Consider the following 14,217-nt stretch of genomic DNA (forward strand, 5'->3'; position numbering starts at 1 on the left):
GATCGCGAGCGGCCCTCAGCGAGAGACATGATCCTCTATCGCGCGAAAGTAAGAAATCGCACAGATACAACAAACGGTGTGGCGGGTCAGAAAAGTGGTTCAGTTCCTGAGAGAGTGAGGCGAGAGAGCGTGAGAGAGAGAGAGAGAGCGAGCGAGAGAGATTGTGTGGTGAGGCCTTAGCAACATCGTCGGAAATGGGAACCACCGATCTCCTGGCGACTTCTGGCTTCGTTTTTCGGCACCCGCCGATCGAGCAGATTTCCGGAAGAATTGACGGGCACGATCGATATCGATCTTCCTGCACCCCCCACCCCTCTCGAGGAGCATCGGTGACTGACGACACTCAGTGACGCGGGGGTCCGCTAATCAGACTATCAGGCGCACGCGGTACGTGCGATACGTCATCGGCAACAGTTGTTCCGTACGCGGTGGCCCTTGGCAGCACCAACCAACCGATGGCAGGAACCCCGGTGCGATGCGATAGATGTTTGCATAAATTAGTGCACGTGCGTGCGTTATCTGTTTTTGGGGGGCTGATTGCCAAAAAAAGGAGACCTGACCAGCAACCGACCGTGTTGAGCTGTCTGGTTCTGATAAGCCGCTCCTGTGGACCTGAGACTGAAGACCCGCTGGAAATGGATCACCGGACCGGACGCCTGCAGCTAGCGACAGTGACCGAGAGAGAGAGCGAGCGAGAGCGAGAGAGGGAGAGAATGCGAGAACGCGTTCCGTTGGTGGGCCGCGCGATACGCGGAATGTGATTGGAATTTGCGGCCACAGAAACGAAGTCAATGGACTCTCTCTCGCGTTTCGCGGTCGCGCAAAAGTTGCGCGTGGTGCGCACTTTTTTTATGTCCGCTGTTGCTTCAACTACTTGGCCCCACACACATTCACAAGCGCACCGGGGCGCGAACGTCAGGATGATCACCGGGGGGTGTTGTGCTGCTGACGTCAACTGTGCTGCGGCGCCGTGGCCGGGCGTCGTTGTTGGTCAAACTTTTTGGCCAAACAACGTCTACGTGAACGTGACTATCCGATGACGTCATCCGGTCCCTGGTCGGTCGGTGGCCATTGTTTTGCTTCTGCTCGTCTGCGGTGAAAGAAACTTTGGATTGTGTTCTTTTGCGCGACGTTGTTGCGGTGAAAAGGAAATGCCGACCACCTTTTTAAAGGGCAAATGGCCCCAACCCTCCACCATCGCCGTCGTCGTCGTCCTCGGGGAGATCATATTGCGCGCCGGTTCGTGGGTTTCCACAACATCGGATCTCGGGTGAGTCATGTTGGTCCCGGGGTCTCGGGGCCTCTAGGTGTGCTTTCCACGAACCGAAGAAGAGCAGGGGTCTGTATGAGAAAAAGAGCGGGGAGCTCCCCCCAGCTGTGGTTCCCCACTCGTCACTTCTTCCTGCCGGAAGATCCCCGCTCGGGGTTTGGCAGGGTTCACACTTTTCACTGGTCACTGATAACGACAATTTCACCCATACTACCAACCACTGCACTGCGTACGTGTCTGTGTTTGTTGACGGGGCTTTTCCTCTGCCACTCCTCTGGAAACGCCTGGAAGATAACAGTTGATTTAAAAATGAGAAATAACATACTCTGGAGGTGGTCTAGCCGCGATTGACTTGTAATTGATGGGTCTCTCTCTCTCTCCCTTCTCTCTGTGTCTCTTTCTAGCACTCGGGCGAAAATCGCGCAGGAGGCGGGCAATGCAGCAGCAATTAAAGGTGTCAAAATTGACACACTCATTGTTGGCCCAGAGTCTCGTCGGGGGCCAGAGAACCGGATCCGGAACGCGGACACGGAGAACGCCGCCATCCCGACCGGCGAGAGAGGCATCCTTGAGCGAGCGAGAGAAGGCGTTGAAATAACTGGAATAACTTGTTCTTATGGCAGCAGCAGCGGCAGCAGCAGTACCACGCACTATATTTGGTCAATCTGGGGTTGGCCGGGTCGGTCGTCGACACACGCCGCCACCCGGGAACGGATCTTGGATTTCCACAGTGTCCAGGCTCTTTAAAAAAAAGGGGCCGTGGGGCCGGTTGGACGTGTTGTCCGCGCACCCAACCGGGATGATGATCTGGCGAATCCGCGGGTGGTTTCCGGTTCCGCCCGGCGAGCCAACTGTGGTTCCTCTTCGCATCTCATCGCAGCCGGCCCTAGCTTCAAATACTTCTCTCTCTCTCCTCCGTTTCTTTCTTCTGCTCACACACAGAGAGAAAGACATTTTTCCAGCCACTCACAGCCTCTGGAATGTTCGATCCGCTTCTTTCCGCGCCGCATTCGCATAGAATGGCCAGCTCAGCGGGACTATTGGTGCGGTAGTTCATTATTCATCATATCGAGGCAAATCTATTTTTAGCCGCTTTCCATCTCCCCTTTGAACGCCCCTCTCCCCGGGCTCCGCAGCTTTCTGTCGGCCCCGTTCGCTCTTCGATGATGCCGTTGGCCATCGGTTTATTTTTGTAGCCTCGCGGAATTCCCTCGCAGGAATTCACATCGCATCCTGAGCCGGGGGGGGGAGGGGGGACGCCGTCATGTTGTCATGTTTTGTCCCGGGGTCCCGGGACACAACCCGCCCCCGGCATATCATGCATCTCCGACGGCCACGGAAGAGATTTTATTTTATTTATTTCAGTTGACGAGAAAGGAGTTCACTCGATCGATCGATCGATGGGCGATGGATGGAATGAGGCGCCGATCGGGAAATATTCCTGCCACCGAGTGTGATGTAGACGCTCTTTGAAGCTTCCAAATCGCGACAGGCGCGCAGTGACCCAGATTGATGCTTCGCGAACAATTGACGCATTTTGTGGAGGCTGCTCATCTCCGGCACCATCATCGGCTTATCATCATCTTTGACTCACTGTCCTGCTCTCTCTCTCTTTCTCCCTCTTCCAGATACACGGTCCCCGGATGCCTACCGGAAACCGTCGTCCACCGCGTCGAATCATCGCCGTCGATCGTCGAGATCTCTCCACGATCTCCGACACCCATGGTTGGTCCCATCGACAAGTTTTGCAAATGCGGCTATGCTCGCCATCCGCCCCACCCATTCAGAGGCAGAGGTGGCCGCCCGCCTGGCGGATGTGTTCGATCACCGCTGCGCTCTCCGGCTCTGCGCCCGTGCGATGGTGCGATGATTATGATCGCAAAACCACGCCCAACACCGGCCCCTCCAACCCACCACCAGAGGCAGTGCAGTGTGCGCAGCGTATCAGCCCTTTCCGGCCGGCCCTTTCAATCACTCTCGCGAGAATGCCGTCCGGAAACCGGAAGGAAGTGGCGTCCGAAGATCATCTCGCGCACCCCGGAGGCGAGTGGCGGCGGATGACTTATTCGGCTGGATGGAGTGGTGGTGGTGGGGCGCAAGATGGTGAAATATGCAACACGATCAACCGCGGCCACCGACCGTCTCGCCCTTTCGCTCATCCGCTCAGCCCATCAACGTTAAGCGCTCTCCCGTCGCCGTGCTGTGGCCCAAACGACACCACTTCCGGTGCCGCAGCTTGACAGAGCTCTGCGAGCTGCGAAGAAGAAGAGCGAAAGAAAGTCGGCAAACATTAGGCATTAGGAGGGGGCCATTTCGCAAGCTCGCGCGGCCCACCGGAACGGCACTTATTAATTATTAATGTACCGATTTCCGGTTGACGTCATCCCGCTGACTACTGGTGTGGCCGCTGCCGGTGCTTGCGAGAGATATTCTCCAGCGACGACGACGACGCGAGTGCAACGAACGGTGCGAACTTTTGGGCGAAACTGCGGCCAACGACTGCGCCACGTCGTAAGGAACGGGGGCGCCAACCCGTTTTGGGTTTTTTTTTGTCACATGTCTATTGTACTTCATCAGGTGCTCTGGTAGATTTCAGAAACCCGGCACATGTTGGAGTACACTTAATGTGCTGACAACAAATCATCGGAACACGGGTTCGATAGTGTTGTGTGTGTGTTTTCTAACGAGGTCAACGATCGTGTTCGGGAGAAAAAAATAAAACTATGTATTTGAAAAAAGAAACTTTAAGATCTATTTCATTTTATTATCTGCCCTTCTCTTGAGTGAAAGAAACGGATTTTGGGCATCGCGGTTGTTGGGTTTAGCAGAGTCCTGCAACGGAGACTTCCTTCGTAGCTCGCGGTCAAAGTCTGTCCCATAGGGAGGCAACAGATGTTAAACTGATTTTTGCAAACGCTGCTCAATCTCTGCCCCAAAATCTCTCTTAAATGATAGTAACGCGGTCGATGAGTTCCGCTATTCATCATATTTGACAAATCCATAAACCGGCCTCTCTCGCATCAGGATCAGATTCAGGATCGAAACGCGACCAGACGGATCAGAGGATCAGTTCCATTGATTGGGAGTCACCCCAATTACGCCACACCCTGCAGAAAAAAAAATTAAACAACAGTTAATTTCAAATTAGCAGGAAGGAGTTTCGCCAACAAAAGCTAAACTTGAACTTAAACTTAAACACATTAATTCACGTTCACGTCTTTGTTAATTATGTTGATTGTTAATTGTTGTTAAAATGTTAATTAATTCACGTGTATGTTAATGTTTAAATTGTTTGTTTACCTTCGATAACGGTTAAGTCTTCGTTCGCGTTTGTTGAAATTTACATTAAAACTTATTTAAAACTAAATTCATTAACTAAACTAATTATTAAATAAAAACCTAAATTATTACCACCGTGGTCGCTGTGTACCGGGAAGCGTTTCACAACCATCCGTTTTCCGTGGTTGGTTTCTTCGCTCTTTTCGCACGAATTTAGTTTAACTTTTCTCCGGCAGATGGCGTTCTCCGCGCAAAAATTGAAGCGTTTCGAAACGGAGCGTTATTGCAACATAAACAAACCGTACGCAGCCCATTCGCTGTCAGTTTGGTTGTCACTCGTTTTCAGTGTCGGGCGAGGGGAATTATTACTGAACGGGTGAAGAAGAACTTTTCCTCACAACTTTTCCGAAATTTTCCGCTAAACGGCACAACGGCTACCACTTCTCTGTACATATCACACAGCTCTACAGATCACATTAACCCGGATTGAGGATTAGTCGCGAAAAGGTGGCTCGCCGCGCTGTGTTTTGATCGGTGTGCGATTGTGTGTGCGTGCGTATGACAGGCAAAGTTACCAAAAGCGATGCAAGAAAGCATAGAGTTACTGCGTAAACTCGCCAGCAACAACCAACCCTCCGAGAGAAGTAAGTAATTATTTATAGGTTTAATATACCGGGCGACCGCAATGCAGCGCGAAACATGAGGTTGCCTTAACCCCTCGCCGTGCGGCCAGTGAAGGAATGAGTCACGGTGGACGGCAAAATGCAACTACAACGGCGGGAGAGAATCCGCCACAAGCCACGGATCGGAACAACAAATGAAGAAGCAACAATTGCACAATAATCCGCTTGTCAAACGCAAAACAGAGCAGCATTCGCGGCGGAAAGTGAAAGAATCGTAGTAGTCCGATCGAGAGGGGCAGGCGCAGATGCGGTGGCCGGTGGTCGCTGGCGGGAATGTATCTAAATCGGGTTGAGACACGGGTGCGGCCGCTACTGTCGGCCCTCGTGTTGCTGCCACTGCTCCCGTTCGTCATCGGTGGCCACACGCAGGCCAAAACGCAATCGCCCAAAAGCTCCTGCGATAAAACGCGGCGCGTCTTTACGCAGTCCTACGGTGAGATCAGCGATGGCCCATCCGGTTCCAACTACACGCAGGTTCGTATGGTGGCAATGGGTGCTTAGATCGACGGGCCTCCCCCCGGGGTAACACACTCCGTTTCGTTTGCAGGACTCACACTGCGAGTGGCTGATCAGGGCGCAGAACGACAGCCAGTACGTGACGCTGCAGTTCCGGAGCATGGGCACGGAGTGTTCGTACGACTACATCTTCATCTACGACGGAGACTCGTTCCGGTCACCGCTGCTGGGTAGCTTCAGTGGGAACACTGCCCCCCAGCAGGTCGTCGCCAGCTCCGGTAGCGTAAGTGTTTACGGAATCCCCTTGATCGGACCGGTCGACGTCGGTAACCAACTGTTTTTTTCTTCTGGTTTGCCGCAGATGCTGATTCTGCTGTACAGTGACACCAACTACGTGCTGGAAGGATTTCGGGCAGAGTTTTCCGTCACCAACTGTCGCAATAATTGCACCGAGCACGGCCAGTGCGTTGATCATGTGTGCCAGTGCGACAGTGGTTGGGTGGGAAGCGACTGCGGCATCGAGGCCTGCCCGAACGCGTGCGGAAGCGTTACGGGTGGTGTCTGCATCAAGGATCGGTGTCGCTGTGCGAAGGTACGTCACGCGCGGCCGCTAGATCGGATCGTAGCTTTCGTTCTCTAATGGGAAGTGTTTTTTTTTCTCGGGCCAATTTCTTCAGAACTACGCGGGCCAATCGTGTAGCCTTCGGTTGGACGATCCCGCTCCGAAGCGCTGGCACTGGCTGTCGGGGACACGGAATGGCCTCCCTCCGCGGGCGGCCCACTCGGCCGTCTACCACGAGCGCTCCGATGCGCTGTACGTGTTCGGAGGCTACAACCTCAACGAGGTGCTGGACGGGTTGTGTGTGTTTCGGTTCGAAACGAACCAGTGGGAGGACGAGTGGGGTGTTCGGTTGGACCTCGGCGATACCGGTTCGCTCGGTGCCGACGACGAGGAGCGGCTACGGCGGGCGCTGATACTGGAGGAAGAATCGGAGCGGCTCGGGCTGGTCGGGAAGGAGCCCAACTTCCTGACCAGCGTCCTGTACACGTTGGCCGACAATCGGAGCGGTCTGTTTAGCGAAGCGTTCGTGAACGGATCGCGACCGGCGGGCCGGTACGGCCATGCGGCCGCGTCCGTCCCCGATGGGTTCGTCCTTTTCGGTGGCAAGCTCGCGAGCGGCATGCTGGCGAACGATCTCTGGCTGTACAATGTGTCCCACGCGGGGGGCACGTGGTCGGAGCGGGCACTGCAGTCATCGGTTCGGCCTCCGGCCCTTACCCGGCACACCCTGACGCTGGCCGGTGACTTCCTGTACGTGTTCGGTGGAGCGATGGAGGATGGCGACTTTTCATCGAAGCTCTACCGGATCCGGGTCTCCGGTGCCGACGGCATCCGCGATCAGTGGGAAGAGGTGATTCCGCGAGGTGGGAAATCGCTGGACGTGCGCATGGTGGCCCACACGACGGTCTACCAGCGGTCCACCAACTCGCTCATCGTGTACGGCGGCATGCTGGCGAATGTGGCCCGCTTTTCGCGGCTTTCCGATCGCATGTTTGCGTTTCAGCTGGACCACAGACACTGGGCGGAGCTGCTGTACCCGCGGACGGCCCTGCACGATGGGTACGCGCCGCGGGAACGGGCCTTCCACACGACCACCGTCGTCGGCAACTATCTGCTCGTGTTTGGCGGATACTCGCACAAGCACAACAAGGAGGAGATCTGCTACGACAACCAGATGTACCTGTACCATCTCGGGTGCCACAGCTGGATCAACCCGGAGGTGCTGGGCGCCAGCGGTCAGCGCTTTCGGTACCCGAAAAGGCAGGGCGTATTCGCGCACGGCGCTGCCGTTCGCCACGGCCACACGCTCCTAGTGGTCGGCGGTTACCATGGCAACGTGAACGGGGATCTGCTCGCCTTCACCCTCCCCGGCATGCTGGTCATCCCGGTGGACGGTAGCGAGCGGTTCGCGCCGGAGGCGGCCTGCCCGCGCCACACGTCCTTCAACGAGTGTTTGGCCGACCTCGAGTGTGGCTGGTGCTCGGCCGACAGTGTGTGCTACGGCCGGACGATCGGGGCCAACTGTACCACGAACCTGCAGACGACGCGCTGCAAGGGAATCTGCTCGGTGCTGGGCGACTGCCACTCGTGCCTCGTGCACGGCACCTCGACCGGCCCTCGGCAGCACTCGATCGCACACAAGCTCGGGCTGGATCGGTGCACGTGGTGCGTGCAGAATGCCCGGTGCCACCACAAGGACGACAACTACGGGGTGTGCGGGGAGGACACCCCCTCCCAGAAGCCGGGCTGGTGGGGCGCCAAGGGCACCGAGGTGGTGCAGCCGAGCGAGTGTACGGCGCAGGATCGACGACCCGGGCTGACGTTCCTGAAGTACCTGCACCCGATGAACCTGTCCATGCCGGACTCGGTGATGATCGTGAACGCGACGATGGCGGACTTTATCTCCCCGCCATCCAACACCCCCACCGAGCAGGTGCTCGGTGGCCAGGTCGTAGCCCGGCTGCTCGGCTTCATCCGATTCCCGGCTGCGCTCACCGAGCGCTCGGCTGCGATGCTGCAAGCATGCGCCAGCCACGCCAACGTCACGCTCCGAACGGTGCAAATTCCGTCCCTGGCGGATGGCACCACCGCCCCGCCCCGAGGGCACGAGGCACCAACCATGAGCACCAACTTCTCCACCAACGATACCACCTGCCAGTCGATCAAGTGGACCGATCAGGCCAACATTCTCGTCGACTTCCGGGCCCAGCGGAACCGGGCCGGATATTACGTTTCACCGCACCACCCGCACTACTCCGAGCTGTCGCAGATGAGCCTGGGGCACGCGGTGCTCGGTGGTGGTGGTGGTGCGCCGCAAGCGTTCACCTTCGAGTTCCTGGAACCGTACTCGAACGGTGGGTCATCTTGCGCGGCCTACGGGAACTGCCTCGAGTGTCTCGCCGATTCGTCCTGCGGCTGGTGCGAGCTAACCGATCGGTGTCTGTCACGGGCGGCCAACGAGCGGGCCACGTGCCGGCGGGAGGCCGGCGATTGGCGCTATCTCACCATCCAACCGGCGCACTGCTCGAACTGCTCGAATTTCATCTCCTGCGAGCAGTGCACCGACTCGCGCCACTGCGAATGGTGGACCGACGATGCGACCTGCTCGCGCAGGGGCCGCTCCTCCACGGCGGTCCGCACCAGTGGCCAGTGCCCCACGCCGTGCTACCTGCGCCCCGACTGTGGCACCTGTCTGAACGATCGCGGCCGGTGCGTGTGGTGCGAGGCGACGGCCCAGTGTTTCAGCTTCTCCGTCTACACCAGCGAGTACCAGTTCGGGATGTGCCGCGAGTGGCTCGATCAAACAGCGCTGCCCCCCCTGGGGCCACCGCCGCTGCTCGAATCGTCGTCCGTGGCAACGCCGCAAGGGGTAGGCCCCGGGCAGCAGCAGTGCAAATCGTGCGAAAGCCTTCCGACCTGCGCCCACTGTTTGCGGTCGCTCGGCTGCGGCTGGTGCTACGACGAGGCCAACCCGATCAACGGGGTGTGCATGCGCGGGGACTTTGGGCAGCCGGGCCGCGACTGTCCGGAGGCGCTGCAGGCGGCCACGAACACGACGGGGCGCGAGGCGGCCTGGGCTTACGCGCAGTGCCCGGATGTGGACGAGTGTGAGCTTGGGCTGCACGACTGCCACGAGCAGGCGGCCTGCAGCAACACGCACGGCTCGTTCAACTGCCAGTGCCGCAAGGGGTTCTTCGGTGACGGCGTGCGGTACTGCCGCCAGACGTGCTACGAAACGTGCATCCACGGCCACTGCTCGGGGGCGCCCGATTTCCGGTGCGTCTGCGATCTCGGCTGGACCGGCGTGGACTGCAGCGTGAACTGCGAGTGCAACAACCACTCGACGTGCACGCAGGGCGTCGGCAAATGCGACCGCTGCATGAACTGGACGGAGGGCGAAGCGTGCCAGCGGTGCAGTGCCGGAAGCTTCGGAAACGCCACGACCGCGGCCGGCTGCCGGCGCTGTGACTGCAACGGTCACGGAAACGTGGCGCTCGGCGTGTGCGATGCGCAGACCGGGGAATGCTACTGCCAGGACTACACCGAGGGGCTGCGGTGTGAGATGTGCAATCGGAACTTTTACGGCGAACCGAAGGATGGGGGCCAGTGCTACCACGAGTGCGCTTCGCGCGGTGTGCTGACGCAGGTCGGCACGCAGGGCCTCGGTTCGTATCAGTCGAGCCGGAGCGTGAGCGGCCAGGAGACGCGCGAGTGCCTGTGGATCGTGAGTCCGGCGGCGCGGCACGGGGCCGAGCTGCGGAGCGCCATCATCCAGATCGAGATCGAGGCCGACCGGATGAACGTGACGTGCGGCGAGAACGCGGTCTACGTGTACGACGGCCTGCCCGATTTGACCGGGGTGGCGCAGCAGAAGCAGCTGATCGCGGTGTTCTGCAGCGAGCAGCGCGGCTCCTGGATCACGGAGGCACGCTCGGGGCATCTGACCGTGCACTACAAACACGGCCGGCGTGGCCAAGGCTTCAACGCGATCTACTCCGTGCTGAGCTGCTCGACCGCCAGCTGCCACCGGCCGCACGTCTGCGGCGACGACAACCGGTGCGGGTGCCCGAAGGGCTTCACGGGGCCCCGCTGCACGATGCGGATCTGCCCGTCGGACTGCAACGAGGAGAGCCGCCGGGGTGTGTGCGATCACGCCTACGGTCGGTGTATCTGCGCGGCCGGTTTCGGGGGCGACGATTGCTCGCTGCCGGTCAAACCGGGGGCGGTGGTATTTACGGAGCTCTTCAACTCGCACCTGGTGTCGGAGGCTTTCGAGCATCTGCGCAAAACGTTACCGCGCTTCGGCCACTCGCTGGTGGCCGATCGGCGCGGCTCCCTGTGGATGTTTGGCGGGTACTCACTGTCGCACGGGCCACTCAACGACATCCGGCAGTTCGACACGAAGAACAACACCTGGATGCAGGTGACGGTCGACTCGAGCCCCGAGGACCGGATGCCGCAGGGCCGGTACTACCATGCGGCCGAGATCGTCAGTTCGCGCCAGTCGATCTTCATCTACGGTGGGTTGTCGCGCAACGGAACCCTCGCCGATCTGTGGCAGTTCGGGCTGCAGACCCAGCGGTGGAGTTTGGTGGGGCAGAACGGGACCCGACCGCCGGCCCTCGCCGGCCACACGCTCACCCTAGTGCGGGACGGTGAAGGCGGTGGCGAGCAGCTGCTACTGATCGGTGGTTTCTCGATCGACCGGGGGCTGCAGAACCGGGTGTGGATGTACGGGCTCACCGCCGGAAGCTGGTCGGTGGTGACGACGTTCGCATCCGGCCGCACTCCCGGCGGCCTGTACGGCCACACGACGGTCTATCACGCGCCGAGTCAGGCGGTTTACGTTTACGGTGGTATCCGCACCGTCGATGGCGTTTCGTCCGTTTCGAATCGGCTGTTTGCTTTCAGTGTTCCGGATCGAAGCTGGACCGAGTTGCCACCGTTCGTGTACCACGGTGGGGAGTATGTTCCGGCACCGCGTTACCTCCACTCGGCGGTCGCCACCGAGAACTATATGCTGCTGTTCGGGGGGCGCTCGAATGGCTCGAGCGAACAGGACGAGGTGCTGGTGGCGTACGTCTACCGCTGCAATCAGTGGATCCGGCTGTCGAAGGACGCCCAGAAGGTGGGCACCGTGTACGGGGTCACGTACGCCCAGGCGATGGCGCAGGACGTGGAGAGCGGGGCGATCTACGTGGTGGCCGGCTGGGACGGTAGCAACCATTGCCGCGTGACGCGCATCAATCTGCCGGAGGACGTGTGTGAGCTGTGGAGCGGTTCCAAGTACTTCTGCCGCCAGTACGCCGGCTGCAGCTTCTGCTCGGTCAAGTCGGCCGCCCCGGAGGACTGCCTCTCGCACTGCTACTCCGTCGGGCAGGGGGCTCCCCTGTGCGAGGGCTACAACGGGACGATCTCGTTCAACAGCGGGACGGCGTGCGATGGCGAGTGGATCGGTCGGCGGACCTGCGGAGCGTTCCAGTCCTGCTCGGCCTGTCTGGCCAGCTATCCGTGGCACGGCGAGAAGGAGTCACCGTGCAAGTGGTGCGCCGATTGCGCCCCGAAGCCTGGGGCCTGCATTCCGCGGGCGGCCGACTGCAGCGCCCAGAAGCTGTGTTCGTCGGCGGACGATCGCAACCGGAGCGCAAGCGGGGCGATCGCGGAATCGCTGGACCAGTGCCGACCCGGGGGCCGCTGTGTGGCGGGCGATTGCGACAGCTGCCGCTCGTTGCCGGGCTGCAGCTGGGAGCACGACGGGCACCAGTTTCGATGTCGGCCCGTGGACACGGACGCGGAGGAAGAGGAGGAGCCCGAGGGCCCCAACCTGCGGGCCGTCAACGGGACGGCGTGCCCGGTGCGGTGCAGTGCGGTGCGGAACTGTAGCTCCTGCGTGCGCCACGTACACCCGACCGTCGGGGGGACGTACCGCGAGGAGGCGTGCCTGTGGTCGACGCAGCTGAACGAGTGCATCTCGCCCACCTTCCAGCCCCTGTACTGTTCCGGCGGGATCTGCGGGCTGGTGGTGCAACCGAATGACCCGCAAGCCTGCCCGGAACCGTGCTCGAGTTTCACGCAGTGCTCCAGCTGCCTGCGCCACGCGTACTGCGGGTGGTGCTCGCGGAACGACACCGAGGGCGAGGGCGTATGCACCGAGGGGTCCGTCGAGGGGCCCGCCAACCACCCGGCAGGGTCGACCTGCGGGGCGATCTACCAGACGCGCAGCAAAGCGCCCGCGAACGCGACGGAGCGGTTCGGGTGGAACTACTACAAGTGTCCACCGGAGAACGAGTGCGCCAACGGGCACCACAGCTGCGATCCGGAGTCGGAACGGTGCGTCGACTACGTGCACGGGTACGAGTGCAAGTGCGCGCCGGGGTACGCGAACTCGGGAGCGACCGCTGCTGGCCCGGACTGCGTTCCGGTGTGCAGTCAGGGGTGTGTGCGGGGGGCGTGCGTGAAGCCGAACGTGTGCCAGTGCGAGTTCGGGTACGTCGGGGCCAACTGCAGCATCCAGTGCCAGTGCAACGGGCACGCGAACTGTGTCGGGCCGGATCAGCTGGATCGGTGTCTGCGGTGCCACAACAACACGATGGGGCCGCAGTGCGACAAGTGTCTCCCGCTGTACGTGGGCGATCCGCGGAACGGGGGCGAGTGTGTGCCGTGCCTGGAGTACTGCCACGGCCAGACGGAGCTGTGCATGGCGCGCGAACAGGACCCGGCAGGCAACGGGTCGCGCCGCTCGCCGACGGAGGGCCCTCTCTCGGACGCGGTCTGTCTCGCGTGCGGCAACCACACCGACGGGGATCGGTGCGAAACGTGCGTTCCCGGCTACTTCCGGCGGTCGGCCACGGTGGCGGGGAAACCGTGTTGGCCGTGCGAGTGCAACGGGCACGGCGACATGTGCGATCCGGTCACGGGCGAGAAGTGCAACTGTGGGAACAACACCGAGAGCGACAACACGTGCTCGTCGAAGGGGAAGAACCACGCGTACAACTGCTGGTCGCTGCAGTGCACCAAGTGCAAGGAATCGTACTCCGGCCACCCGTACAACGGTCACCAGTGCTACAAGCACATCACCGTCGAGTCACGGATGTGTTTCGACGCCAAAACGATCGGTAAGTCCGGGCGGGGCAGGTTCACTTCATACTTACTAGGAGAAATGGTCTTTTCCGGAGACACCCCCAGACCATCCGGACTATGGTGGACCGGGGAAGTGTGACCTTGTGACTCACAGTCGATTTCGTTTATTGGGTCAGGGGTCTTATATTATATCAGGTTGGGGAAAAAGTAATCGACGTTTTTCACGGAAGATGCCTTCAGTGATTGGCATCTCGTGATCGTATTGATCATACAGATTCAAGTTTAGGCTCGTTTTAAAGCTGATAAAGCATGGCCCATTTAGAATCGGGAACAATTGCATGCATTTCTAGCAGCGCCTCTGGTGATCGGATTTCAAAAGTGTTGATAGTCATATCTTCAGTAAACATTCAACTTTCAGTGCTGAAAGTTTCATCTTAGTACGTGGAGTTTATGGAAAGTTATGCTTAATTGAATTCTAAAGAAGAAAAATAATTCTGCACAATCACATCGAAAACATCACGTGGTCTACTTTAAAAATCTCAAAAACACAAAAATTTGCAAAAACCAACTATATATGCTGTGCTTTACCGTTTCTGGGAACCCAATACCGTAGATTGAAAGATTCAGAGTAGACGTCGTAGTGGAACATACAATCGGCAGCTGAACTGGAAGGCTTTAAGATCAATCGAGGTACTGCCCGGGAGATCTGTTTACGAAGAGGCTACTGTTTTTTCCTTGCATGTAAGCATACAAAAAGGACACTTACACAAAATCTAGTCATTAAAACACGCGCTTCTAGTTGTACGAGAAGGTTCTAACGAGGTACAAATGATGCTTGCTTATGGACGACGAAACATACGTGAAATTTGATTTTGGACGGCTTCCTG

At 59.0% G+C, this 14,217-nt stretch overlaps 1 protein-coding gene across 1 annotated transcript in view; it reads left to right on the forward strand.

Annotated features, from left to right (window-relative positions):
- Positions 1 to 5,505: 5,505 nt before the first annotated feature.
- The window catches only part of LOC131207708 (multiple epidermal growth factor-like domains protein 8), a 12,935-nt gene continuing 4,223 nt past the window's right edge, over positions 5,506 to 14,217 (forward strand). The window contains exons 1-4 of the mRNA XM_058200334.1: positions 5,506 to 5,706; positions 5,780 to 5,971; positions 6,050 to 6,280; positions 6,366 to 13,365. Coding sequence (XP_058056317.1) covers positions 5,506 to 5,706; positions 5,780 to 5,971; positions 6,050 to 6,280; positions 6,366 to 13,365 — 7,624 coding nt within the window. The remainder of the gene's footprint in view (positions 5,707 to 5,779; positions 5,972 to 6,049; positions 6,281 to 6,365; positions 13,366 to 14,217) is intronic.

The sequence above is a fragment of the Anopheles bellator genome, chromosome 2, assembly GCF_943735745.2.
Source record: "Anopheles bellator chromosome 2, idAnoBellAS_SP24_06.2, whole genome shotgun sequence".
NCBI classification, from domain to species: Eukaryota; Metazoa; Arthropoda; class Insecta; order Diptera; family Culicidae; genus Anopheles; species Anopheles bellator.